Source organism: Anopheles maculipalpis, chromosome 2RL, assembly GCF_943734695.1.
Source record: "Anopheles maculipalpis chromosome 2RL, idAnoMacuDA_375_x, whole genome shotgun sequence".
NCBI lineage: Eukaryota > Metazoa > Arthropoda > Insecta > Diptera > Culicidae > Anopheles > Anopheles maculipalpis.
In genome coordinates, this window is record NC_064871.1 from 29,757,551 (window position 1) to 29,784,923 (window position 27,373).

Sequence of the window (27,373 nt, forward strand, 5' to 3'; positions counted from 1 at the left end):
CATATTTCTTCATCAAATTAAGTTTTGATGAGTAGTTTTTTTTTTGTGTTTCCTTCTAATCTCTCTTTCCGGGTGAAAGTGTGTATGTGCGTGTGAAAAAAAGCACGCCAGACAGAGAAAACTTATGGGACTCAGGCCATTATTTACAAATATTGTATTTTCCTTCTTCCAACCCTTTCTTTACAACGTAATCGTGCACGTGTGTGTAGTATGTGCCTGCGTGTTGTTGTAAATGACTTTTTCTATCTAATTTACCACCTTTACTATGTGCAACTACCAATGAACCACCACTCCCAGCGTGTGTGTGTGCATTGTGTGCTTGAGGAAACACGTTTTTAGTACTAGAACACTGCTAGGTTAAGTGAGTACGAGTAGTGCTGTATAAGCTTTATTGTGGGGAGCTATTTAAACAACCGAGTTGAGATTTGTTTATTTACACGCGTGGATAAAACTCCACAACAGTTGTGCTGTTACAGTAATGGATGACCTTTTTAGCTGGTTTTTAAACTATTATTTTCGATCCACTTGCTGGGTATAACTATATCAAAATTTGGTAAAGGAATCATTCGCAGTTAAACATTTTGTAGCACTTTTGTTTTACTTCAAAAGTAGGCTGACCAGACGGATGTTGATGAAACATATAACAAAGCAATTGCATGAATAGAATATTACTTCGATGTTGCTGGTGTATTTTCTACACTGAGCTCGTATTTAGCTGAATTAAACACTTTTCGTTGTGTAGAATGATTATCTGAAAAAAAAAATCGTAAAACTTTTTGCATTCAATATTGACATTTTTTCAAACTACTATCATTGTTTTCATTGATAAAAAAAATATTTCAACGTTCGGTGATAGCACATTGGTCAACTATTGGCATCGCATTTGGACCGTGCTGAAGAATACTTCGCGTCGACTTCTATGGCCGCGTGTAATCGGCGCTCCAAATAATGCAAATACACCGCGATCACAGCTCGTTGAACTTTAATGATTTATACATGCTTTTTGCGAAACTCGAACGGATAATTAAAAATAAAATGAAAATTGCAAAGAAAACAAGATATGTGACAAATTGGACATTTTCACGGATATTACGGGACATAAACTTGTGGCAAAAAAAACGGGATGGTCCCCGTTTCTAACGCACTACGTCCGGTTAGCCTATTCATTGCGGAAGTTGGGTTTAGCGACTTTCGCAACCGTTACTGTCATATGGGACCGATTCGGTTCTGCAAAACTGTTGTGGTGTACGATGCCACCTGTAAACTAAAACGCTTCCACAACTCTTACTTTTATTTATGTAAAAACACGACCTGAATCGACGGTTAAGTAGACACCATTTTACTCGTTCTAAACGCTCTCGCTCTAAGTAGATTTTGATGTGAAATCTTTTTTAAATTATTTCATTCTACAAAACAATCGTTTCATGCCTTTTCTAAGAAGCCATTTTTATTGTACTTTAAAGTGTGAATTTTTTTCAGAACGTTACAGAGTAAAACAAAAAATTCCGCGAACTTTACCTTTTCACGGAATGCCATCTTTGGCCATTAAGCCCGAACGAAAACCGAACGGAAAACAAGTAACAGCAAACGAAGGAAAACAAAGGAAACCCGATAACCCGTTAATGTAGCTAAGGTAAATTGTACAAAACAGAGTGAAATATGAATAACGTATTAAAGTAGTCAAAACGAAGCGAAATAAAATAAGAAAAAAGTCTAGGAGTGTGTATACGGGGCGCCTCCATGTGCGTGTGTATGTGGTGTGGGAGATGGGAGAACTGTTGTTAACAAATTTTGTAGTATGAAAGTTCGTTGTTTGCAAAGTACGGACACAACAATATAAGATCAAAGTTGATGGCGCGAGACAACAGGCGCTGCTGGTGTTGAAAATTTAAAAAAAAAACGGAGCAAGTTATGATGCACTGAAATGATACGAGCAAGGTGAAGCACAAATAATCTATCTACTAGTCAGACAGGGGCAAAATGTATGACTGATTTTCTTTTAATCCAATACTCTCTTCCTCTACCATTTTTTTTTTTCCTTTTTACTGATACAAATGGTACATATTTAAGACACAAAGAAGGACGCATGTTTTTTTGCTAATAGGATCACGTGTAGTCACGTGTCACGTGTTTCTTGTGGTGTTGTAAAATGTTTATTTTTTACTATGATTTTTCTTTATGTATGTTATATCTTTACTACATCGAGACGGTTCATTTCCGACAGGTTTCAGTTACGGTTAGCGGTTGTATTTTGATTTATCGTCGCCACTAACAAGACACGCTAGCTGCAGCTAGCTGTATTGCAGCATTCTCGTACCGAACAAGAGCCACGTTGAGATATTAAACCGTAAATATCAAGTAAACCAACCGGATGACAGACGGCCGGTATTATGATGGTTCGCCGGTGAATATTGCAGACCGTATATAATGTTATCCAATCCATTAAAGCAGAAATAAAGTATATTGGTAATCGTTCCCGCATTCAAGCAATCTAGTACGATGCATTTTCGAAGCACTTTGGTTCAGTTTCAGCCACAGACACATTGCAATTGATTCGGATGAAAAGCAGTGGAAAGTAAACAGGTAAATTAAAACCATTAAACTAGAATTCCTTGGCTTCGCGGATCACATTGATATAATCAGATCCTGCGATCCAGAAGACTCCAACAACACACGAAATGCACGATTTACCGCACCTTGATACGTCCGGTAGTCCTCTACGGGTACGAGTCATGGACTATGCTGACGGACGTCCCTAATGCAATCGCCATTTTCGAGCCACGGGTGCTTTGGCGGAGTATGGGAGCAGGGCGTGTGACGAAGGAGAATGAACCACGAGCTACCTGAGCTGTTTGGCGATGCTGATATCCTGACGGTAGTCGAAGCCGGAACGATACGACGGCTATGGCACGTGATAAGGATGCCATACTCATGCTCCACCAGGAAGGTCATCAGCGACCCGTTCGGCACGAGGCGTACAGGAGAACAGCAAGCCCGCGTATATCTGGATCTTTTGGTTTTTCCGCAATAACTGGTCGAAGGGGTGAAGGGATCGGGTTGGGGTGTTCTACAAAAAGGTGTGCGGCCTAAAAACGCATCCAACGGTAGATCATTCATCCCGATCGGTCAAGGAATGGCCGAGTTATCGCCGATTTTCCACGGGAATGTTTTGGTTTTTCCGCAATAACTGGTTGAAGAGGTGGAGGGATCGCGTTGAGGTGTTCGACAAAAAGGTGGACGGTGCAAAGACGCATCTAACAATAGGTCATTCATCCCGATCGGTCAATGAATGGCCGAGTTATCGCCGATTTTCCACCGGAATGTTTTAGTTTTTCCGCCATATCTGGGCGGGGGGTGGTACGATCTGGTTGAGGTGTTCTACAAAAAGTTGCGCGGTCCAATGACTCATGCAACGGTATGCGGAACGCTCCGATCGGACCAGGAATGGCCGAGTTATCGTCGATTTTCCACGGGAATGTTTTGGTTTTTCCGGAATAACTGGGCAAGGGGGTAGAGGGACAGGGTTGGGGTGTTCGACAAAAAGTTGCGCGGTCCAATGACGCATCAAACGGTATGCGGAACGCCCCGATCGGACCAGGATTAGCCGAGTTATCGCCGATTTTCCATGGGAATGTTTTGGTTTTTCCGCAATAACTGGTCGAAGCGGTGGAGGGATCGGGTTGAAGTGTTCTACAAAAAGGTGCGCAGCCTGAAGACGCATCCAACGGTATACCGGACGCCTTGATCGGACCAGGAATGACCGAGTTATCACTGGTTTTCCACGGGAATGTTTTCGTTTTTCCGCAAAAACTGGTCGAATCCCTGGTGGAGGGATCGGGTTGGGGTGTTCTACAAAAAGGTGGACGGCCTAAAGACGCATCAAACGGTAGGTCATTCATTCCGATCGGTCCAGGAATGGCCGAGTTATCGTCGATTTTCCACGGGAATGTTTTGGTTTTTCCGCAATAACTGGTCGAAGAGGTGGAGGGATCGGGTTGAAGTGTTCTACAAAAAGGTGGACGGCCTAAAGACGCATCCAACGGTAGGTCATTCATCCCGATCGGTCCAGGAATGGCCGAGTTATCGTCGATTTTCCACGGGAATGTTTTGGTTTTTCAGCAATAACTGGTCGAAGAGGTGGAGGGATCGGGTTGAGGTGTTCTACAAAAAGGTGTGCGGCTTAAAAACGCATCCAACGGTAGGTCATTCATCCCGATCGGTCCAGGAATGGCCGAGTTATCGTCGATTTTCCACGGGAATGTTTTGGTTTTTCCGCAATAATTGGTCGAAGGGGTGGTGGGATCAGGTTGTGGTGTTCTACAAAAAGGCGGACTGCCTAAAAACGCATCCAACGGTAGGTCATTCATCCCGATCGGTCAAGGAATGGCCGAGTTATCGCCGATTTTCCACCGGAATGCTGAGTTTTTCCGCAATAACTGGTCGAAGGGGTGGAGGGATCGGGTTGGGGTGTTGTACAAAAAGGTGGATGGCCTAAAGACGCATCCAACGGTAGGTCCGACGCCAGGATCGGACCAGGAATGACCGAGTTATCGTCGATTTTCCACGGGAATGCTGCTTGTCGAATTTTCCGGTTGTTTTTGGAAAATCCTCCTTAGTTCCCTTCGATATTAAAAATCATGTTATGGAGGTGTTTTTAAAAGATTTTTAAGGAAAGAAACAAAAATGAGATGGAAAAACTTAAAATTGAAAGACAAACTTAAAATCGATCTGAAAAATATGTGTCTTGTCGGAAAGAAATTATTTTCCAATCGGTTTTTTAAACTTCCATTTGCTACCTCCTCGGATTCATGCTCTCCTGTTACTCCTGGTTGAATTTTGCCGCATGAAATTGGGTCGATTTTTGGCCGAAAATCTGCCACCGGGAGCGACTCGTAGTAACAGGAGAGCATGCTTTCGAGCAGGTAGCTCGGGTCGCCCGAAAATTTCCAAAATCAGTTTTAAAATCCAAAGTCAATTTTAAATTTGGGTTGGAAATTTTAAGTTTGGAATTCAACTATTAATTTTGCATCGGGATTTTAAAACTGATTTTGGATTTTAAGATTGGATTTTCGATTTTTCGGCCGACGCGAGCTGCCTCCTTGAAAGCATGCTCTCCTGTTACTGCCAGTCGCTCCCGGTGGCAGATTTTCGGCCAAAAACCGACCCAATTTCATGCGGCAAAATTCGACCAGGAGTAACAGGAGAGCATGATTCCGAGGAGGTAGCAAATGGAAATTTTAAAAACCGATTGGAAAATAATTTCTTTCCGACAAGACAAATATTTTTCCGGCACAATTTGAACTTTTTCTTCAATTTTAAGTTTTTCCATCTCATTTTGATTTCTTTCCTTAAACATCTTTCAAAACGACCTCCACAACGAGTTTTTTTCAAGTCAAAGGGAACTAAGGGAGATTTTCCCAAAACTGTCGGAAAATTCAGCCAGTAGCATTCCCGTGGAAAATCGACGATAACTCGGCCATTCCTGGACCGATCGGGATGAATGACCTACCGTTGGATGCGTTTTTAAGCCGCACACCTTTTTGTAGAACACCTCAACCCGATCCCTCCACCCCTTCGATCAGTTATTGCGGAAAAACCAAAACATTCCCGTGGAAAATCGACGATAACTCGGCCATTCCTGGACCGATCGGGATGAATGACCTACCGTTGGATGCGTCTTTAGGCCGTCCACCTTTTTGTAGAACACTTCAACCCGATCCCTCCACCTCTTCGACCAGTTATTGCGGAAAAACCAAAACATTCCCGTGGAAAATCGACGATAACTCGGCCATTCCTGGACCGATCGGAATGAATGACCTACCGTTTGATGCGTCTTTAGGCCGTCCACCTTTTTGTAGAACACACCAACCCGATCCCTCCACCCCTTCGACCAGTTATTGCGGAAATACTCAGCATTCCGGTGGAAAATCGGCGATAACTCGGCCATTCCTTGACCGATCGGGATGAATGACTTACCGTTGGATGCGTCTTTAGGCAGTCCGCCTTTTTGTAGAACACCACAACCTGATCCCACCACCCCTTCGACCAATTATTGCGGAAAAACCAAAACATTCCCGTGGAAAATCGAAAATAACTCGGCCATTTCTGGACCGATCGGGATGAATGACCTACCGTTGGATCCGTCTTTAGGCCGTCCACCTTTTTGTAGAACACCCCAACCCGTTCCCTCCACCCCTTCGACCAGTTATTGCTGAAAAACCAAAACATTCCCGTGGAAAATCGACGATAACTCGGCCATTCCTGGACCGATCGGAATGAATGACCTACCGTTTGATGCGTCTTTAGGCCGTCCACCTTTTTGTAGAACACCCCAACCCGATCCCTCCACCAGGGATTCGACCAGTTTTTGCGGAAAAACGAAAACATTCCCGTGGAAAACCAGTGATAACTCGGTCATTCCTGGTCCGATCAAGGCGTCCGGTATACCGTTGGATGCGTCTTCAGGCTGCGCACCTTTTTGTAGAACACTCCAACACAATCCCTCCAGCCCCTCACCCAGTTATTCCGGAAAAACCAAAACATTCCCGTGGAAAATCGGCGATAACTCGGCCATTCCTGGTCCGATCAAGGCGTCCGGTATACCGTTGGATGCGTCTTCAGGCTGCGCACCTTTTTGTAGAACACCTCAACCCGATCCCTCCACCCCTTCGACCAGTTATTGAGGAAAAACCAAAACGTCCCCGTGGAAAATCGGCGATAACTCGGCTATTCCTGGACCGATCGGGACGAATGACTTATTGTTGGATGCGTCTTGGAGCCACGCTCTTTTTTGTCGAACACCTCAACCCGATTCCTCCTTCCCGTGTAGAGTTATTTCAAGGAAAAAAGTCAATCGAATCCGATCGAAGTTTAAAAAGGTAACATACAATAATTTCTTTCTGTCATAGAAAATATTTTCCCGTTCCATCCCACATAAATTCGAGTATTATCAACTGTTTTTTGTGTGTGTGTGTGATATTATTCAACGCTTCACCGTAGTCCAAAAAAACAGTACACCCGTGCAACGGTTATTATTTCTTCAATGTTACAGAAAATTTATTTGTTTGATAGTATCATAATATTTATAGTTATGTTCAAATTAATGTTACTTTCATATTTATACGTGTGTGTGTTTTTTTAATATTTATAGCCGTGTGTGAGTGTGTGCTTCTGCTGTTTTGCTTCTCTTTCATCAGTTTTGTTTGTTGTTGTTGTTCTCTCTCTCTCTCTCTCTCTCTCTCTCTCTCTCTCTCTCTCTCTCTCTCTCTCTCTCTCTCTCTGTTAGTCGCACGTTTCATTTTCACTGTTGCTGTTATTTCTTGTGAGTGTGTTTGAGTGTTTCTGTGTGTGTGTGTTTTTCCCCGATTTTTAATTTACTTTTCTATTTTGTTTGCTACAAATTCATTAGCAACTATCTTTCTATTGTGTATGTGTATTTTTTGTTTTGTTTCTTCTCTAATCGACTTTGTTCTTTTTACGCTTAACGGACGCTGCTAGGTTTTGAAAGTTGTTCTTCCTTAACAATCTTAATACAAAACATAATGAACTTTGCATTTTAAACACACACAGACACACGCCACAAAAACACACCAATTATACACGCACACACACACACGCACCCATACGCTAGAGCATGATCTCTGATGTTTACTTTGCGTCTACTTGAATCTCTCTCAATTTAATACAAAAAAAAACTTAAATAACTAAATTCGTACGAGTAATTTCATTGAGAAAAAAAACGACAAAATTATATACGTAAATGTGTATGAGGATAAGTTACAGGTAAGCAAAAAAAAAAAAAAATCGCATGTAAACATAAAATTACTATTTACTCGCAAAAAAAAAGTTGAACTTATACAACTAAAATGAGGCAAAAAAAAAACATATGTATAATTATTATAATATAAAATGTTTGCAATCTACCATTAAAAATATAATAAGCAAAAAATTTTGCAATGTCCTCTCGTAGACCTTTGCCAACTTGGGGCGGCCTTGTTGTGGATCTTGTTCCGTTTATTTCTTCCTTCAAAATGCTTGGCCGACTTTCGACTCGCGCACAATTCCATGAGAGTATTGCAACAAATGTGTGTGTGTGTGTGCTTTTGTGTGTTGATGAAGATGTTTTTTCTCTTCCATTATTACATTTTGCATGTTTTACCGTTGTTGTTGTTGTTGACCTCTTTTTACCATTTGCTGTGCTTAAGTTGTTTCTAGGGACAAATGGGATTTCCGCTTCCTATACATTGAGAGGGTGTTTTACTCAAGCTAAATTTGTTTTTTCTACAACTTTTCTCTTCTCTTTCGTACGTTCCATTTCGATTCACATCTGCTCCAGCTTTGCGTTTGCGGTTCATTGTTGTTGTGATTTTTATCAAAGTTTTTGTTTGTTGTTTTGTATGTTTCGTAGCTAGTTTTACTTGCTTTCTTAACTCGTCTTTCTTCGTGCCATCTGCGTGCTCTAGCTCTATGAGAAGTACACTTGCTGGTTTGGGGGATATACACACACCCGAATTTTGCTCGGAATTTAGTGTTGTACGAGACGCCTGTTGTTGAATGTGTTTTCATCTTTGCTGTTTCCTTTTTCTTTCTACTATTTCCACTGAGTAGTAATTATCCCTAATGTACAAAGTGTTTCGTTTTACAGATATAAAAAAAAAAAATGTTGCTGGATCGAAATGTTTGCTAGAGCGAGCGAAACAAAGTGAGTGGTTGCTGTTAAAAAATGGGAATATTTTCTTAGGAATAAAACCGCAACACAAAACTCGCATACAAGGTATAAAAAGGTAAGGGAAAATAATTTAAATTCATGCAGAAAATGTACACTTTACAAGAAGAGCGCCCCTAGCTCCGGGTAAGCTAGTACAGCAAATTTTACAAGGTTTTACACACATTTTACATTTTGCTTCAAAACACACCATCTTCACATATTCTTCGCGTTTGTGCCCATTTTCCACCCCGAAAAAAAAAGCCTCAAGTTCCAGCCTCAAGATGGTTTTGATCTTTCGTTCGTTTTTTTTTGAGGGGGGGAAGGTTGGAAAACGGTTGGACAGGAGGGAGAAGGCAAGGAAAGGGGAATCCACGTGTATATGTGTGTGTGTATGTGTGTGCAGTAGAAAGAAGTAACAAAAAATCACAGTTCAATAGGGTGTTTTTGTCAGGATAATCTCATACAAAAGTTTTGTTCCTCTTACGCGCTCGTTCGTTAATGTACAGAGGAGTGTTCTTTTTCGATTCTCGATCGGTCAGGATGATTGGCTTCGATACACGGTGTGTTTTTTTTTTACACTGATAGATCTTTCTGGCGCTCAAAAACTAATCCTTTCCTTTGTATTTTGTTTTGTGTGTGTGTGTGTGTGTTTTCGGTTCCTTTTTTTCGTTTTTTTTACAGTTAAAAACAATTTATACACAATTTTCTTTACACACACGCACACAGAGAAATAGAGAGTGTTGTGGTTGTTAGTCTCCATCCGGTTACTTTCCAGCAAACACCACGTGGCATACAACGACACGACACGGCAGAGCACAAGCAGCGCATAAGAGGGATATTTCCTCACAATTCCCCGCAGCAGGACATTTGAGGCTTAAGAAGAGCCAGAGAAGCAATGGTTTGTATTTTTTTTTAATATATATAAAACTATAAAACTAACTTTTACAGATCCGGGTTGGTTTTTCTTTTCTGTTCCTCGTTTGTTACATTATTTTGTTCTTGAGAGAGTTTCCTCAATGTTATGTTACATTAGTAGCACTGTACATATCACACTTTTTTGTTGTCCCGAGGATCATCATTTAGCTGGATGAGTGAATCAACTTTCTACTGAAGCTGATAAATTGCATTTACTTTTTTGTGTTTCCGCGTGCGCGTCTTTGTATGCCTTTATGTGCGTGGATGTGTGTGTGTTTTTCTTCCGATTTATGTACGCTGTTGTCGTAGATTATTTTTTTTTAATGGAGTTAACAATTTCTGTACACGAAAAAATTTCCTTCCCTTTCAGGTTCGAGTTTCCTCCTATTCTGATAGATTAAAACAATTTTAATAGAAAGCAAAGAAAAGGCTCCCTTTGTCTTTTACACCCTCATGTGCCCCTCGTGAAAATTTACAATTATAAAACAATTCGGAACATCCACACAGCTCCCTCTCGCTGTGTCTCTGGGTATGTCCACCTTTCTTGAGATTGATTCTTACAACAAAAAAAAAAAAAAAAACCGTACATTTTTTTTTTTTGGGCGACAAATGCGACACTGTGTCCAGTTGGTCAGCGTAAGGATCACAGGAAGTTCCAAGGTGTTCAGAAGAAATATGTCGTCTCCCGTGATTTTACTGCGAAACTTGTTGCTATTTGTTAGTTGAATTTTATAACACAAAAAAACTTACATCCTTTTGTTTTCTTTTTGTACAACGTCCCTCTACTATTACTGCCCCGCGTAAGTGTACACGGTCTTTTTGTGGTTCCCAATTCCTGCCCTCCCCCCCACCCTACCGTCTCACCTACCGCAACTTCCCTTCGGCAAGCTTTAGCTCGCGGTCACGCATCCATCATACTCTTCAAGTCTTCAAAAGATGCGCACGGTGAGCTTGCAGCAACGTGACCATTCCACTCGCTTCCCTCATTATAGAGAAAACAAATCTAACCTGAGAGACCTGTGCACAACTACACTGCTGCTACCCCTACAACTGATCTCGTGATCGCGAGCGCCCAAACAAGTTCCGCTCTCGGTGCTGTAAATGTACACATTTCAGTCCCTGTGGGTTCTTCTAAATTTACAGCGTAGTTTTACACATGATTACAACTTCAATGTGTGTGCGTGCGTGCGTGTGTGTGTCCATGAGAATGTGTGAACCAGCTGATATCATCGTCGTTCTTAAAAGGATGCTTTTAAAGGTGGTGTTCGTTTTGTTTTTATACATCTTCAGCGCTGCCCTATTTAGTGTGGATTTCGCTGGGTGGATCTCCTAGTATCATCAACTCGACATTTTCTCTGGATGTTATAGTTCTGCATAGTTATGTGTTTCTGTCTAGTGTGAAATATTGATGTATTTACATGTTTGACCACTATTTTCGCTTGATCGCTTTTTAACCGCTGTTTAGTAGTGTTTGATGCTTCTTCACTGCTGTTGCTGGTGTTTCGATTTTTTCTTTGTTGTTGGTGGTTTGTACAGAGTATTTTATACATACAAGCGCGCTCGCACCCATACACACACACATACACGCGCGCGCACATACTTTATCATTTTTGTGAGGTCTTTTTTCTTCCCCTTTTGTTTTGGGAATTGCTGGTATAACGTTTAATGCTGATGCTGGTGGTTTTTAATAGTTATTATTAGTAGCACACAAACAGACGCGCGCGTGCGCGCAGTAGGACACTTTGCATTAAGTCACGCACTCACACACTCACTTTCACATAAAACTAACCTTTCCATCGCTATATCAATGGTTCGTCACATAGAACGGCATGTTTGCAATACATTAGTATAATATTTACGAAGGATTTCTACAGCTTGATTTTTTTGTTTGTTTGTTTGTTTAGTTTTGTTCATTTGTATCTAAGAATTCTAATGTACAATCAAACACTATTCAAAATGCTTTTGTTTTTTTTTTTACGAGTTCTCTACTCCATCGGCTTCTCCATCGGCTTTTTCTTATTAGTTTCTGATAAATTGGTTTAAAATTTCAAGAGTTTACAACGCTGCTCTCATCGTCGTTTTCATTTACCGATATACAAACACGCACACAGCGGTGTGTTATATACTTGCGTGAGAGATCAGTTTGCTTTTGTTTTTGTTTTTTTTTCATCTATTGTTTAGATAATGATTTTTTTCTTCTTTTCCTTTTCTGTGAAATGGGTGTGAGATAACAAGAGATTTAATTTTGTATTCGTTCTATTCGCCGTTATAAAGGATGTATCTGCCTGTGTGTATTGAAAAACGCGGGGTTACAAGTAGTATAAAATAACTATGTAAATTTTGTACAGCGATATACACAACTGGATCATTTGTAGTACACACAGAGGGAGGAAAGGGGATTGCGTTTTTTTTTTCATTCCAAAACGATTCTATTACACTGCATCGTCTCACATACAACTCAGAAGCTGTCTAATGATGTATAATGAACGGATGCGAGAGAAAAACCGAAAGTTTGGAAATTAATAAATTCACAAATTTCATGCTCTAATCACGTTCTTATAGTGATAGTGAAGCCATGTTTTATGTCCAGTAACTCAAATGGTCTTATTTTCTATTTTCTTTTCTTTTTTTGCTTTTAATCGAGTAATGTTTTTCCCCCATTCTTCTCTATTCATGTTGAATGTTTTGTAACCTTTTTTTTTACTGCCACTCTCTGTGTGAGGCAGGTTTCTGTTTTTGTTTTCTTCTCACAAACTGTTCTCTCTTTTTTATATATTAAAGTCTAGAAAATCGTTCTCTAAGAAAGTCTATCCATTATGAGGAATATTTATATGTATATATGTATATATGTATATATATATATTTATATGATGTGATCGTGAGAGACAAATTGCTATTAGCCAACACACGCAATGTTTTTTTTTCTTTCTTCTTCAATCATTTCATAATTGATTTAACATAGTACAAATATTAATATACGTGTGTGTGTGTGTGTGTTTCCATGTATGTATAGGTATTTCTAGTTTGCATTTATAAAGCAACATTTAAAAAACCACCCATCTCAAGTACGGTGCTGGTGTTGCTGCTGGTGCTCCACCGCCATTCATCCAATCAATGTGCACACATTAAATGTCTAATTAGAGATTTTATTCCGCACGGCACGCACACACACACACACATCACCAACATCAACAGGGCCTAAAACCAGCCCTTAAATCAGGGTGTGATAATAAATCCAAAAATCTTTCTAACTAAACCATGAGTTGTTTTTGTCGTCAAACAGATACATAATTTTACTAATTTTATACGATATTTGAAGGTTAATGAAAATAAATGTAATAATGCTAGCATCATTCAAAGAATGTTTTGACGTGTTTAGGCTTAGAAAAAAAGCACATAAGTAAGTTAAATAAGTTATATCCAGATAACTAATAAAAGAGACATATAAACTGATTAAATTTCGTTCGTATCTAAATGGGATGGTATTTCGACTGCTTTGAAACTCGTCGTGAACGTTGTGCATCCCCATTCACGATGAATTTGTTCCTTTTTACCTTTCTCTGTGCCATATTTCATGCCATTTTCAGCATATTTTATAAAAAAAAAAAACAAAAACACGCACACACATATTATAAACGACATCTTTCGTCACTACTGTTCATCGATCAAATTCGGTTAAAATTTGCATACTCCAGTCATGGACAAATCCGACGATTCCCCTTTAAACCCTGTTCCATGCACACCACCACTGTTGCACGCTGTGTGTGCGTGAGTTTCTTTTCGCGTGTAACATTATTTGTTAGTCGTTAATTATGTACTACTACAAACGCTGAGTGCTAGGACTAACACGCTGCTGATGACCCTTAAAAGTAGCAGTATCGGTAAAATGGGGAGCGGTGTTTCGTATCAAACGTACGCGTTTTATGATCTTCCCAAATCGGTTCAGCTCGTCATTCATAGTTGCTTTTGGCTCTTCCTTGTCTAATAATACCAGAGGAACCAGGCTCCTATTACGCGGTATGATCCCGTGTGGTGAGTTGTGACTACGAACGATACACATACGACGATGCAACATTTACAGCACACGTTGGCTCTATGTTATGTACGATTTGTTCGTGTAAATCTATTATGGATCGATCAAAAATTCTATTGTATTTTAGAAAAATAATTAAAATAGCAGCAGAGCTTATATATTGTGGCGTTAATTGATACATTTCAAGTAGGTTTCGATTGGATAAGTTGAGAAAAAGAGCTTCCTACCGCTACAGAGTGTGAGTGTGAGAAAAACGGATGTAGGAGTCCGCGTAACTGAAATTAAGACGCTATTTTTCACCCTCCCCGATAGCGGATAGATTGGTAGTTGGAAAAATGTGTAACCTTCTCCACGGATGTGTGGAGCTGCTGATCGAACGCTACGCAAACCTAAAACTAAACGACATCACACACCACCAGTGGGAAGGATGGCAGAGTAAACTATTCGCTCGACTGTCCTATGCTACGATGCTGAGTCTTACATAAAAAAAACTGGTACTACATTAATTCTAACAGACGCCAATCCGAGAGATGTAACACATGCAGTCTACCGAGAAAAAAGATTAGCAGACAGAGTACGGTTTTGGCGAGAAAAGCCGCGTACAATCCGTTGTTATGCATATACTCGGATTGAATTATAGGTTTCAATTTGAAAACATTCACGTCTGCAATGTCTCTGGATGTGTACTGTACTGTGTGTGTGGTTTTTCCCTAAATTTTCATTGAAAAAATGATCCCTATGCCAGCTTCTTCCTAGTAATTAATTAGAAACTAAAACGATGCACTGCTCTCTCCCTCTTTAGCTTCGGCTAAATCGCTACATTTAACTACGACTTATTCACTGTACTCACTCGAATCGAATCGTACATATTTTAAAAACTTTACTAACATCAAACGTCCCGGGGCACTCCAAAAAACTGTTGCTTAAATGGTTAAACCCTTCCACGTGATTTTCTCTTGGGATTTCGTTTTATTCTCCCGTGCCCGAGCATCACCAGTTATTGATCCGACTGTCGAAAAATGTCTCAGATATGCGCTGTTGAAGCGCAACGTAGAAGAATACAGATCTTAATTCTTCATATTTTTGTAGCACAAAAAGCTGCTGCTCAACATATTCGTACAACACGTTCGGGTTTGGCTTCTAATCGGTCCGAATCCCGGCAGCTGTGTTCTTGTTTGGCTGTGCTTTATTCGATAATTTAATGCATCTACCCCTTTCCTGGTGGTAGCGCAACACTTACACCACACAACAAATAGTAAGCTCCGTTGGTTTACAGACGCCACACTCTCACCACCACGTACTACACTTCTTCACCGGTGGCTGTTTCCTACCTGTTTCTTATATAAATGTATACAGCTCTATATGATCACTCTACTAGATCGCTAATTAATTCGCGAGAATGTGTGTATACATATTACGTTTACGTGTGCCTGTCTGTCTGTGTTTGTGTTCACTTTTTACCCTACCAAAAAACGAAGGCGTTTATTTAACGCGTTATGTTTTATGTTCAAGAACTGCTGCTGTCGCTGCTAACAAACACAATATTCACATTATAAAAAAAAAACGAACAAACATTGCATACATAAAAGCTAAACACGTACAAGGGACACGCCCCATTTTACACGGTTTCATTTTCTCCTAACATAAATATGGTTCTGCTATGTTTTTTTCTAAATCCTTTCATAATAGCAAAATAAATCATTCCACTAAACGGTATAATATCTTACCATTTAAGGCCATTCATAATTAAACCAGATGCGGATGTGTTTTTATGCTTTTTTGATCTATTCGTGACCTTTCCCTTTCACGCAGAAGCTTTCTAATAGAGCAGCAGTTTGGAGCTTCCGCCGCCCTCTGATCATCGTCTAATTAATTTGCTCCGTTATTATTTCGTTTGCATTTTCTAGAATCGAATGAGATCGAAAAACATCCCATACACAAGATAAAAATGTACACAAAACACAAACAAATGATACGCAAAATAAAGTTAACAAATATATAAACATTGCGCCTAGCATTCTCAGAAGCTTCACGTTCGCGACGTTCGTTCGAAAGCGAAATAAAAAATCGCATTGGATTCTTCTTTTCCTTTTCCTATAATGGTTCGCTAGGCGTTTTCCATTGCTGGTGTATAACGTATAGAAAAAGCGGCCTCAAAAAAATTGGCCCTATTATCCTCAAAGGGGAGGCTGAGTGTGTGTGAGAGTGTGTTTGTGTTTGTCTGCTTTGCTAAATATTCGAAAATAGCAAACAAATATCTATTTACATTTTATCTAGTCCTTACATTCCCACCACAACTACTACCACTGCTACACATCTTGATCGTACGCCTAACCCTTACATTACTCCATTGGTTGGAGGTCCGATCGGGCGCAGACCAGCATTTGTGCCATTGCTGCCGGTAACACCACCGCTGCTTGCTGGGACACCGACAACTGCCGGGTTACCATTACTGCCGGCACCGGATCCGGCTGTGCCAGCGGTTGGCGATGCACCGGCACCATTGTTGTTAGCATTACCTGCGTTATTGACACCGGCTCCGTTCGTAGGACCATTGGCAGTGAGCTCGCCGGTGGTACCATTGACGGTACCATTGCTACCGGTACCGTTACCAGTTACGGGACCACCGGTCGTACCATTCGCATTTGCCCCAGCGGCAGCACTAGCGGCAGAGTTTCCAGCTCCACCGGCGGCACCACCGTTACCGGCAAGTGAGTTTGGAGTCTTGAGCGAAAATTTGTCCAGCTTGGCGATTATATGTTTGCCGTAGGTATACTTTTTCAACGAATTCATATGGGGCCGTATCTTGTGCAGCAGCACTTTACGCTGCGTCGGTTCCGACACGTCAATCATCTTCTGTACCACGTAGTTCGCGTACTGATCCTTCATCATGACGTGCAGTCCGCTGGAAGGAAAAAGGCAAAAGTATTATCAAAATATGAACGTACAATTTTAATTAGGACCATTACAAATTTTAGCTTAAGAGTAAAAAAGATCCACGAGCTTGCAGGGAAGTGCACAGTGCATTATGAACATGACTAAAAAGGACATATAAATTATATCAAAACTAACGTCTGATAAAAACCAAAACATTTTGTATTACCTAGTTTTAATATATGTAGTTAGAGTAAGAAAATGTACTTTTTACTGAAATCATGTTTAAGTATTACATTAATTTGTAAATTGAACCATTAAAATCCAAAGTATGTCTCAACAAAGAGTAATTTACATTATTATATGAACGAGTTCGTTTGAATGATTGAAAAGGCATGTAAAACTTATTTAGAAATTAATTTACTACTTTAAATTGCTTTTCTGATACTAAATAATATTTTTTACTTCCTTCCCTCACTTAAATAACGACTTAAATCAATAATATTTTATGTCCTACGCATCATGTTCATAAACTACTGTGTTTATGTACCGCATTTCCACACAAGCATGCATGCACATGGGTCCCGTGCAACCTGTGACCCTTTTTTACTCTTTAGTTCAAATTTTGAGAATGGGGAATATATACTTACGCATCGTTGAATGAACACACTTCCTCTATCAGAAGTGCACGCTCGGCACGTGTAGCATGCGTAACACACTTTTCTACCACATTCGAGGCGAACTTGTGCTGCGAGAGTGTCAGCACCTTTCCACGCACGCTCGAAATCAGTGCAGATTTATCTTCCGGCTTTCCATGTTCTGAAAGTTATCAAATAAATGACCATTCATATCATCGTGCACAAATTTGCACATTTGCCGTTAATTTCTCTACCTACCCAACACATGCTGGATGACATAGTTTCCGTACTGATCCTGGATCAGCTGCTCCGTGTTGGCGTGCAGCTCGGCCAGTATCGGTGCCGTCTGCTCGGGCGTACAGTGTTCCAGTATCCGCTGAATCACCCGACACCCGTACGGATGTGTACTGAGCGAATACACCTGATTGCGGAATGCGTCAATGATGAACTGTAACGCTACCGGATCGACACATTCAATGCACTTCTGCACCACATGGTTGCCATTCTGATCCTTCACGCACTTCAGCACGTGCCCATCCAGTTCACGGACAATCTCCTGCTGCTGGTCCGCCGGAATGCTTTCCAGTGCCTTCTGTATGACGCGACAACCATACATCTGTAGCGCTAACGGTAGTACGTGCCCCTTAACCTGCTGGGCAAGTGCCTGCTTCTGTTCCGGTGAACCAAACTCGAAGAACTTCTGGATGACATAATTGCCAAACACGTCCGTCATGAGACTGTACGCTGCGCCCAGTATTTCGTTGAACACGAGCTGCTTCTCGACACTGATCGCTCGCTCCAGCTTCTGCTGAATGAAGCGCGATCCGTGCTGATCCTGCGAAAACTCCACAATGTGATTGGTGAGATCGCGCAGCTGCAGGTTCGGGTAGCGTTGATTGCGGAAGTCTTCTAGCAGACGAGAACGACCCGGCGGCCGGTCAAGACCTGGTGCGGCTCCTGGTACTGCGGGAGCAGCTGCTGGTGCAGCGGTAGGACGTGCCACTGCACTGGAAAGCCGTGACAGAATGGCCTGTGCGGCACAATTGTTCGACCCAAACATGGCAGCGTTGGCAGTCGAGATACCGGGCACGAGGCCAGGATTTACCTGTCGGAACTTAGTCTCGGCACCGGGTGCACGGCTTGTCACAAGGGCACCGAGCCCGGATACGGGTGGTGGTGTGAGCGATGGTCCTAGCGGGCTACCGGAGGCGGCGGCAACCGTACCGAGACCGCTGTAGTTTCCAGCACCGACAGGCCACTTGCGTGCAGCAGCACTGGCAGCGACGGCTGCGGCCGCATTCATCGCCATCGTGTTGGTCGAGGCACCCGAGGTGTAGTCCAGCGAGGGACTGAAGGCCGATGTGTTGCGATCAAACGAATCCCGACGCGTGGTCAGGGATGATGAGTTCAAGGCACCGAGTCCTGGATTTTGACAAAGCAAAGGGATGAGGAGTTGTGGATTAGTGGTTGAAAAATATTCATCAGCAATCAAAGCGCTAAAAAGTTTACTTTATATGTTATTATTTTAGATTAGAAGGACAGTAAGGAGCCCGTTCCTTCTATCCTGTTGTTACACTTCTTTATCGGATTACGCTGCGCGGAACACTAAAACTATTATACTCTCATCTGTTCATGCGGAGTGTATGATGTTTGTATTGGTCAACGAACTAACCAAATACAGGTAATGTCATACGCTGGCACTGGTATTGTACACTAATACACAATGATTTCTGTGTGGTAGTGGGCCAGCAGAGTAGCTCATTGAAGGATACTGTACTGTCGTCACTCACACAATCTCTCTTTTGTGTCTGTGGACGTTACAATGCAAAGTCAGTGGTTGTGCAGAAGCGTCTGTGTTAAGGATCAGAGACTCAAGAATAAAACAACGTTCGACACTTTCTTTTAACAAGTGCAATTAAATTTAAAATAACACGACAAATACCAATTACCATAGAAATTTTCAATTGTTCTGTTTTTAACATTGGATCTAAGAATTTAAAATATAATGCTACAATCCTTGAGTAGTTGGTGATAACTCAAGCCCATAGTAGGAGATTGCTGAACACTAACACAATGATAAGTTGTGTATCTATACGCTATTAGGTACTGGTCTACGACAGACCTAGAAGCTTTTCTCTTTATGGACAAAACTACCTGTACAGGGTTTTCAGATAAAAAAGTAAATTTATGGACTCTGTCCAGGATAAAGTGGACAACTTAAAGGTAGAGCTTAAAACAAAACTATTGAATTGTTGTCATTGCTGAAGCATTAATAAGTTTATATAGCCCTTCAGTCATCGATTCTATCGACAGGATCTAGTTTTACCACAGAATTGCCCACTTTATCTTGGGCGGAATCCAGAGAGAGCTTACTAGTTCTTCTCGGAAACTGTATGTAAGTGAACACTTGAAGATGTTCCGTGAAAAGAACAATTAACAGAGCAAGACAACTTGTGTTTAATTGCATTTCTATTTGAAGCAGAATTATGCTTTCGTATCAGTCCAAAACTAACATTGAAGCACGTGTCGTGCAAAGAAATTGACACTTCCTGTCTCAACACAATTGAAAAAAACATCGAATAAATTACTCTCCAGTCATTCTTTCCACCCCACGGAAAGCCGATCAATTATGTCTCGCTTTTCATCAGATCAGCCAGCGCACATAATGCTTCGACGAAGTGGAAACATTTAACAAATCCTTCCTGAAAGCCTGGGTGTGTTCCCAAAAATTCGAACCGGGAAAAGAAAGAAAGCAAACTTCCCTCTTACAGTAACCGGAACCGATTAGGTTGCGGTCAATCCGAGCTGCTTCTTAAAGCACCAATTTCGTCACGATGATTACCTAGGTGGGTGGTGGTGGTCTCGTGTGCTCACAGTACATAATATGCGTTCCAGTTCCAGGTTTTTCCAACATGAAGTTGGTTGCACCAGCTCCACCAAACCGAACTGAACCGAAAACCGTTAATCGATTTTATGCAATCGACAATAAGCGACAACTTGCGGTTTCGACTTACGATACCAACCGTCACACTTCTTTGTGATGGTGTTTAGTTCAGAAAGCCGGAAAGAAAATGCTGTCACTCAAAGCGGGAACTTACCACCATATCCCAATCTGAAGCTCAAGCTAAGCTACTCGAAGCAGAGACAATTGACAGTGACAGTTTTGTAAGGGATAGTTGGTGCGGGAAATTGTACGACCCTCAGGGGGTGATTTGCTGGGAAATTTTCATGCTCGAAAGAATCGCTCCGAACGAACGCGATGGAGCCTGTCAATGCGAAAACCAAACCTCACTCGTCGGCGAAAGATTTGTGTAATCACAGGTAAGCCTGGTAAAGATTTTTCCAGTTCGATGCCTTTTGTCTGCTATTGTTTGCTTTTCCATAAGTTGTTTTATCCTGCAAACAGCGAGAGAACAAATGAAACCACAAAGATCAATCACAGTATGGTTTGATGTAATGCGAATTAGATTAGCCAGATGTGTAAACCACAGATACAATTTGGTAATTTTTATCACTTTGCATAACATGACTAACCTTCTATAGCAGACAAAAACATTCAACGTAACTTCAATTCAATTTGCACTAGGCATTTCCTCGTCATACGAAGCAATTCGGTTGGAATTGCGAGAGAAACCGAAGAAAATCCAGGGTAAGTTATTATTATCCTAACTTGCCAGTAGAAAAAAGAATGCTTTTGGAGCGTTTAATCGTGTCATTCTAGATGACAGATATCTTCTACAGTATCATTATCAGCCTCAACGTACTGGTGGAGGACTCATCATTTTGAAGATCACCATCCATCTTATTTTGATTTAAACCACATTCGTAAACATAATGAAATACAATTAATGCTCAACGATATCACCATGGGAAGGGAAGGTTTGGCACACTCAACTACCTGATGTATGTAGGTAATTTGGATTCACACTCTTGCTCTGTGAACTTCAACCAATGTCAAGGTGGTACAAGAAAGGAAAAAATGCAGCTCCAACTAATAATTGGTTTAATGCTGCAGACAATGATTTAGATTTTCCAGCGACGTGTACAACAGTGTAGCATCGACACTTCATTCCTCAGTAGCACCTGCCAGAGATAGACATATCTACAACCTCACAACAAACTATCTCTCTTCACTGGAGATTGTATCTTCACGACTTCACAATGATTGTGTGTATCGTCCATTCAACTCTCAAAGTAGAAGAGATATAATTCCACTATTTTTTTTTTTTAAATTACACCACCACCAATGACTGCAACTTGATCTGCTATCTATCTGGTACCACAAACGTGTCTCGGACGCGACATGTAAGCGTTAAAGAGCTTCACAGTTTTTTCACAGTCAACAATTTTCACTCCCTAGATTCATCGTCAGGAGTGGCTGGGCCAGCAAACCTAATGATAGGTTGCAATCAAACCTGATTGATGGAAAATTGTACTGGGAGAAACTTGATCTTCATTCTCGAGCGCATATTTTCTTTTGCAACACGGGAAAGCGAACAGCAGGTAGGGCCACCGGGTCCGTGTTCCAATTGATGGAAAGCGATTGTGTATGGGACCTGTTGGGAAGGCAAGTTAAGACTATACCTGGAGCAGCAACAACAACGTTTCTGCTTTCTCTACGCTCTGTTGCAGTGGGTATTGTGCTGTTAGCTGCACACACAGAGCGAGAGCGAAGGAGGTTCATTATGTGCTTTTCCATTGCTGACCTACATTCCATGCCTGATCGATAGGAAATATTATGCTTTCATGATGCTGATGATCTTTGATAATGAAAATTTGACAAATTGAACAGAACAACAGATAGAAAAATTAATCCAAGCACAGAGGAAATACATTCACATCAACACAATCGACATTACAATGCGAAACGTTATTTGCTAAATGTTTTTTTTAACGTATGTGTTACAAAATATACATCATCAGTACAGTAATATTACACAAATTGGATATCTCGCCTTTTTTAGGACTTGGTTGTCGTCGTCTTGAAAATACACCCTATATAACATATGTACACCGCAACAAATCGTCGCAATAGAGCGACACAGTGGAGAGTAGAACAGTTTTAAAATATATCCGCGTAAATGTGTTAAATTTTACACAATAAACTATCAACATAATACACATCCCCAGTGTATGGGATAAGTGGTTGTCTCGCAGCAGTGTTTTTTTCTCTTTTATGTACATACCTCCTACGTTGGATCCATTTTGGGCCGAGTAGACGTTCTGCTGGGCGGTCTGTGGCTGCGGAGGATAGATCGGAGGCGCCTGGGGAGCCCGTGGACCGGCGGCACCCGGCGGTACCAGAACCGGTGGGGCCGGACTGACGAGCCGCATCGGTGTTCCGGTGCGTGGTCCCATCACCAGCGAACCGCTCTGGTCGTAATAGGCCGATATCACCTGCATGACGCGATCGTAGTCGATGTTGGGTAGGTGTCGTTGTTGGTTTATTGTACAGGGAAGAAGTAGTTTTTTTTTTTTAGTTGTGCGTTGTGTCGCGTGTCGGCAGCAGGATTTTTGTTTTATTGTTTTGTACACAAACATTCACAAGACACACAGAGACACGCGATAGAAGTTACACACGGAACGAGGGTTGTCGCATGGAGGTTTTGTTGTTTGCGAGATGTTGCAGAAAAAAGGTAGAAGAGAAACAATCATACACAACGATGTAAACACGGCGCGCATATTTAATAAACGAGAAACAAAAAAAAACATGAAGGTAAGAGAAAGAGAGAGAGAAAAAAAAAGAAAAGGAAAAATATACAATTTGGTATTACATATGCATTAGAAATAGTAATTATGATAAGCAGCATTTATATATAGTACATTTTTGCTGGTCCACTTATGTGTAAGGAAAGTAATAAATTCACGAAAGGTATGTACAAGACTTAGAAGAGTGTACAAATGTATTAATGTAAAAAACTAAGTACAAAAATATGGAGAATTTTTAACAAATAATTAGACAATCGTCAAAAATAGTCTTGCGACACGAAATATTTAAATCAATTACATAGGTTTTGTAAATCGGAAACCCTAATCGAAGCGCGTGACGAACGAACACTAATCAAGGCAAATGGTCCAACATTAACACAAAGAACTTGTTATCGATTTCGTTTACTTTTACCATTAGCAATTCATTAATCCAACGAAAAACATTAATCGAGAGCAAAGCAACTTTGTTTACGTGCGAATGGGAGCTTAGAAAATCACGAAAACTAACAATGGCGTCGTCAATTTGTGTCGAATCTTGTCCGCAAGGAAAGCATTGGTAACCTTTTCGGAGGTAATAATTATCCTGATACCATCCGCACCACACACGCTGCCACTGGACCAGAAAATAAGAAAATTAATGTTTCATGATCCTCACCACACATCATGGATGTTCTAACGTTCGTGCTTGGTGTGTGTTAGAATCTCATATGCTTTTTATTTTTGGAAGCATGAAAAACGGAAGCGACGAACTATCTATATATCAATATACACACAGACCACCCTCCTCTATCACGACAGGTCTTTGGGCACGTTCTTGAGAATGTGCGCTAGTGCTTGAAGCGGAGGTCCGATCCAGCAATTTAGGGTTGATTTTCTGAAAGCAATCTGGTATGTGGGGTGTGTATTGGTCGCGGGTTCATTAAAGTCGACACGCGAACCACATTCAATCCTGGGTGCCACCGTAAAAGAAACGGTGATAGATTTTTCCATACACAAATACGAAAAAAAGGAACCTCCCCGGCTCTTGAGTCGAAGTCAGGTGAAAAAAGGTCACAGCAGTAGATCCTCCTTTGCCGCTTTCGACGATGTTCTCTAGGTTTCTGGCGCTCGATATGGTAATTGACTTATACGGCTGGGAAGAACGAGACGGTGGTTTTCCGGAATCCCTGGCAGAACAGGGTGAAGTAATATTCCACATTCCTTCCATACCATTCCTTCGAAGGGGCCTGAAACTTGCCGATTCCACTTGCTCGGTGTATTCGTTTTTAAAGCGCCAAACAGAAAAGATCACTGATTGCACGCGAATCGCAATTACCAGACGAAATCCTCCGTTGGCCGCGTCGCGGGTGATAATGAACCAACCATTGTTGCAGTGGAATCTCGGCTTATGCACGAAGTAGCGCCGGATATGGTGGCACTACCGCGAAAAGGGAACGGATGAGTGAGTGAGCGAGGTACTGGCGTGGGGGAGAGTTTGGGATGTTGGTATTGGATAAAATGTAACGTAAAATTATAATGAACTTTTCCGCCCGTCCTACCACCGCTCAGGATGTCTAGCTGAGGATGCCCCATATCTTGGTCCGGATATAAAAATTTATCGCAACAACAAAGTGTAATAGAGCAGAGTCGTGGGGCAAGAGTTGACAATTATATCGATTTTTTAATCAAAACCGATATCTTGCGTGGTAATTAGAAATGAAACGCTGATTGTAAAAGTGGAAACCTAATAAATCCAAGGACTTTATTTAACTGCAGAGTCTGATTAGGACTTCATTTGGAAAGCAATTTCATAACGCGCTTGTACAATTCGTCCAAAATCTGTACATCTGTGCGCAAAAAAATAAAAACCCGGCCAGTTAGAGTTCGTCCAAGCGAGCAGGTTTGATATCCAGCATTAGAGAGCTAACATAGAGGGCTTGTCCAACGGTTGTCAAACGGGTGTGTTAAAAAGTCGGCTAGCTAGCAATACTTTACTGTTTACCAAATCAAGACCCAGTGAACTAGAAAGAGAGCAAGAGTGTTGAACGGAAAACTTGTTTTTCCTCTGACATGGTCGATAATGTGTGGCTCTCTATCACGAAACACACCCAGGGCGAAAATAGAGGGCGAACCAGTTACTTACTTTCGCTAGTTTAGGTTTTATGGCATTTATGCGTCATCAACCGCGCCAGGACACCAGCCAGGTGTTGATGGAAGGAATTACCAGTGGCAGCAGAAGAAATACTCAACGGAAGCTTCGATCGATCGAAGCACCATATCTTCTCTACCTTCCTTCCTCTATTTCCTTGGGAAACCCTTAATTGTGTATGTTAATTGATGACGGTAATATGCAGCATACCGCCAGAGGCACAGCAAACCGTCGGAAGGAAAAACAATAATTCGGTCAAGCATGTGCGGGTGGTGCGCTACCGTTTCTGAGTAGGTGCGTAGGGCTACCTGTTTAGCATTTAGGTGACGATCTATGACCCCTCATCATGCCCGGCAGGGCGCAACCAGTCCACCTTTGCTGTCGTTTTCTAGCATTGCACGCTTTCACTTTTAATTTGTCCCCGACGTTGATGGATTTGCCAATAAGAATTAAATTACAACAATCCCAACCCAGGCGAGAGAGCCGGTACATTTACGGGCAGTCATCAACCTGAAGTCAACACACGCCGGGCAGGCATCGAACCCGGTGCGCGGCTGGATTATGGGGTGGCATTTTCATTGGCTGGCGATTTATTGGGTTCGTCTAGCACATGCCGCTGCGTCATGCGACGATAAGCGTCATCGATTTAGATGGCTAAGGTAAATGACCCACCGATTTCTGTGCTCTGGAAAAGAGCGGACCAAACACCCGGTCACAATAGAGAAAATTTTGGAATATTAGAAAAGATTGAATTTTCCAACCATTTCAACATTTATGGTCACAGCAATGGAACAGCCAACAGTACATGGGTAGCACACTAGTGATGTGGTTGGGAACACAAGTTTGACACGCTTTCTCTGTACCCACTCTTCAATGGGGGTTGTTGAAGGTAAACTCAATGATTTGAAACGCTTTTTTTCTGCAAACTGTATGCGGGTTTTTGGTGGAAAATGTGTCAATGAATAAACATTTGAACTTTGTTGAACTTCCCAGCCATTAGAGAATCTAGGAGAAACCACCCAAAAGAAAAATGGCTGAAATGGAAAGAAAGCGGCGTCGAAGCAAATTCCTGACCATGACCATCGCCGTGCAGCGATACAGCCACCAGGGTCACGGGATGATACATAATGCTTGTCTCTACGGGTTGTTGCTATTTCTCTCCGTACCTCTGTAACTCGATAATCTCTCTCTCCACAACACGACGACACGACCACATTACAACATCACCAGTGTAAGAGTTCGTGACCGCGATGACGCGATCTCCTTCTCTTAGACATACGGCCAAAACCTGCTTTCCTTTCGGTGCCTCGACACTTCAAAACGAAGAACTAGTTTTTCACCTTTTCTTTTCAAATGCTCCATCCGAGTGCGGGTAGAGTCCACACCACGCAAAGCTTTTCAATAATTTTCATCCAATTTCTGACCAAACTTCAAGAAACCCTCGAAAAAGCTAACCGGCCATATTTTTTTTCAGCAAATTAAATCATCTCCGTCGGGTCGCAAGTTTTCCCGACCTTCACCACCGCCCGGTCGGGATATTATGGACAACTTCTTGCCCAGCGAATGGTGGTGAATGACCGTGACGACGTCCTATTCCAAAAGCATAGCGCATGGATTATGTGTACGTGTCTTCTATTTCGCCTTTTAATGCCGTGCGCCAAGGGGGTCAATTTTTCGCTGCAGGCTGCAACGGCTTGGAACTGTAGTGAGGTTCGGTCTACACCCTGTGGAGTAATAGTGGTTCGACGGAGCGAGACAGACCTGGACGCGTACACTGACGACGATGCCGACGACGTGTTACTTTATTAATGCTCGCGTGCAGACTTGCGTCTGGAATGAGTTTTCACACAATCTTCCCAAACCCGAAGAGAGACTCTCGGAGGCTAGGCGGTGGCTGGCTGGGCTGTGTGTGCGTGTATGTGTTTGCATCTACAGCACCCACCAATTGCCTTAGGGCGAGGAGGTATTGTGTTAATGAATCATTAATACCAATTAGCTACAGCTACTAGAACAGGAGGCGGACTCATTTCGCTCGCTTTAGAGCACGGTTGGCTGAGCGAACAGATTGACTTTCGGGCTGGGTTTAGATTTACCTTCTGCAGCGTTCCTAACGATTCCAAGGTGCAGCAGCATAATCACGTTAGGGTTGGCGTAAACTATTCATTAATAAACACACTAGAGCGCTAGCTTCTTCAACCCGGATCGTGCGGTTGCAGTAAAAATGGGTAAGCAACCCCCAGCAGTAACAGAAGGTCGTAAGTTAGGCGTTGGTATTCGTTGCAGCAACATCCACCCGTAGCTTGGATGAATGGGAGCATGAAGAATTTGCTTCCAATGTTTCAACAGCAGGAAGGAAGGCAGGAAGGAAC

The 27,373-nt window shown here is 41.8% G+C and overlaps 2 protein-coding genes across 3 annotated transcripts in view; both read right to left on the minus strand.

Moving 5' to 3' along the window:
- LOC126558017 (tryptophan--tRNA ligase, cytoplasmic) overlaps nucleotides 1-27,373 on the minus strand; it is a 274,008-nt gene that overhangs the window by 198,787 nt on the left and 47,848 nt on the right. The gene's annotated exons all lie outside the window — the stretch shown is intronic.
- The window catches only part of LOC126556729 (maternal protein pumilio-like), a 139,768-nt gene continuing 128,387 nt past the window's right edge, over nucleotides 15,993-27,373 (minus strand). For both annotated transcript variants that reach the window (XM_050212197.1, XM_050212196.1), the window contains exons 9-12: nucleotides 22,354-22,564; nucleotides 17,426-18,589; nucleotides 17,180-17,348; nucleotides 15,993-16,560 (exon numbers count right to left, since the gene is read on the minus strand). In XM_050212197.1, coding sequence (XP_050068154.1) covers nucleotides 15,993-16,560; nucleotides 17,180-17,348; nucleotides 17,426-18,589; nucleotides 22,354-22,564 — 2,112 coding nt within the window. The remainder of the gene's footprint in view (nucleotides 16,561-17,179; nucleotides 17,349-17,425; nucleotides 18,590-22,353; nucleotides 22,565-27,373) is intronic.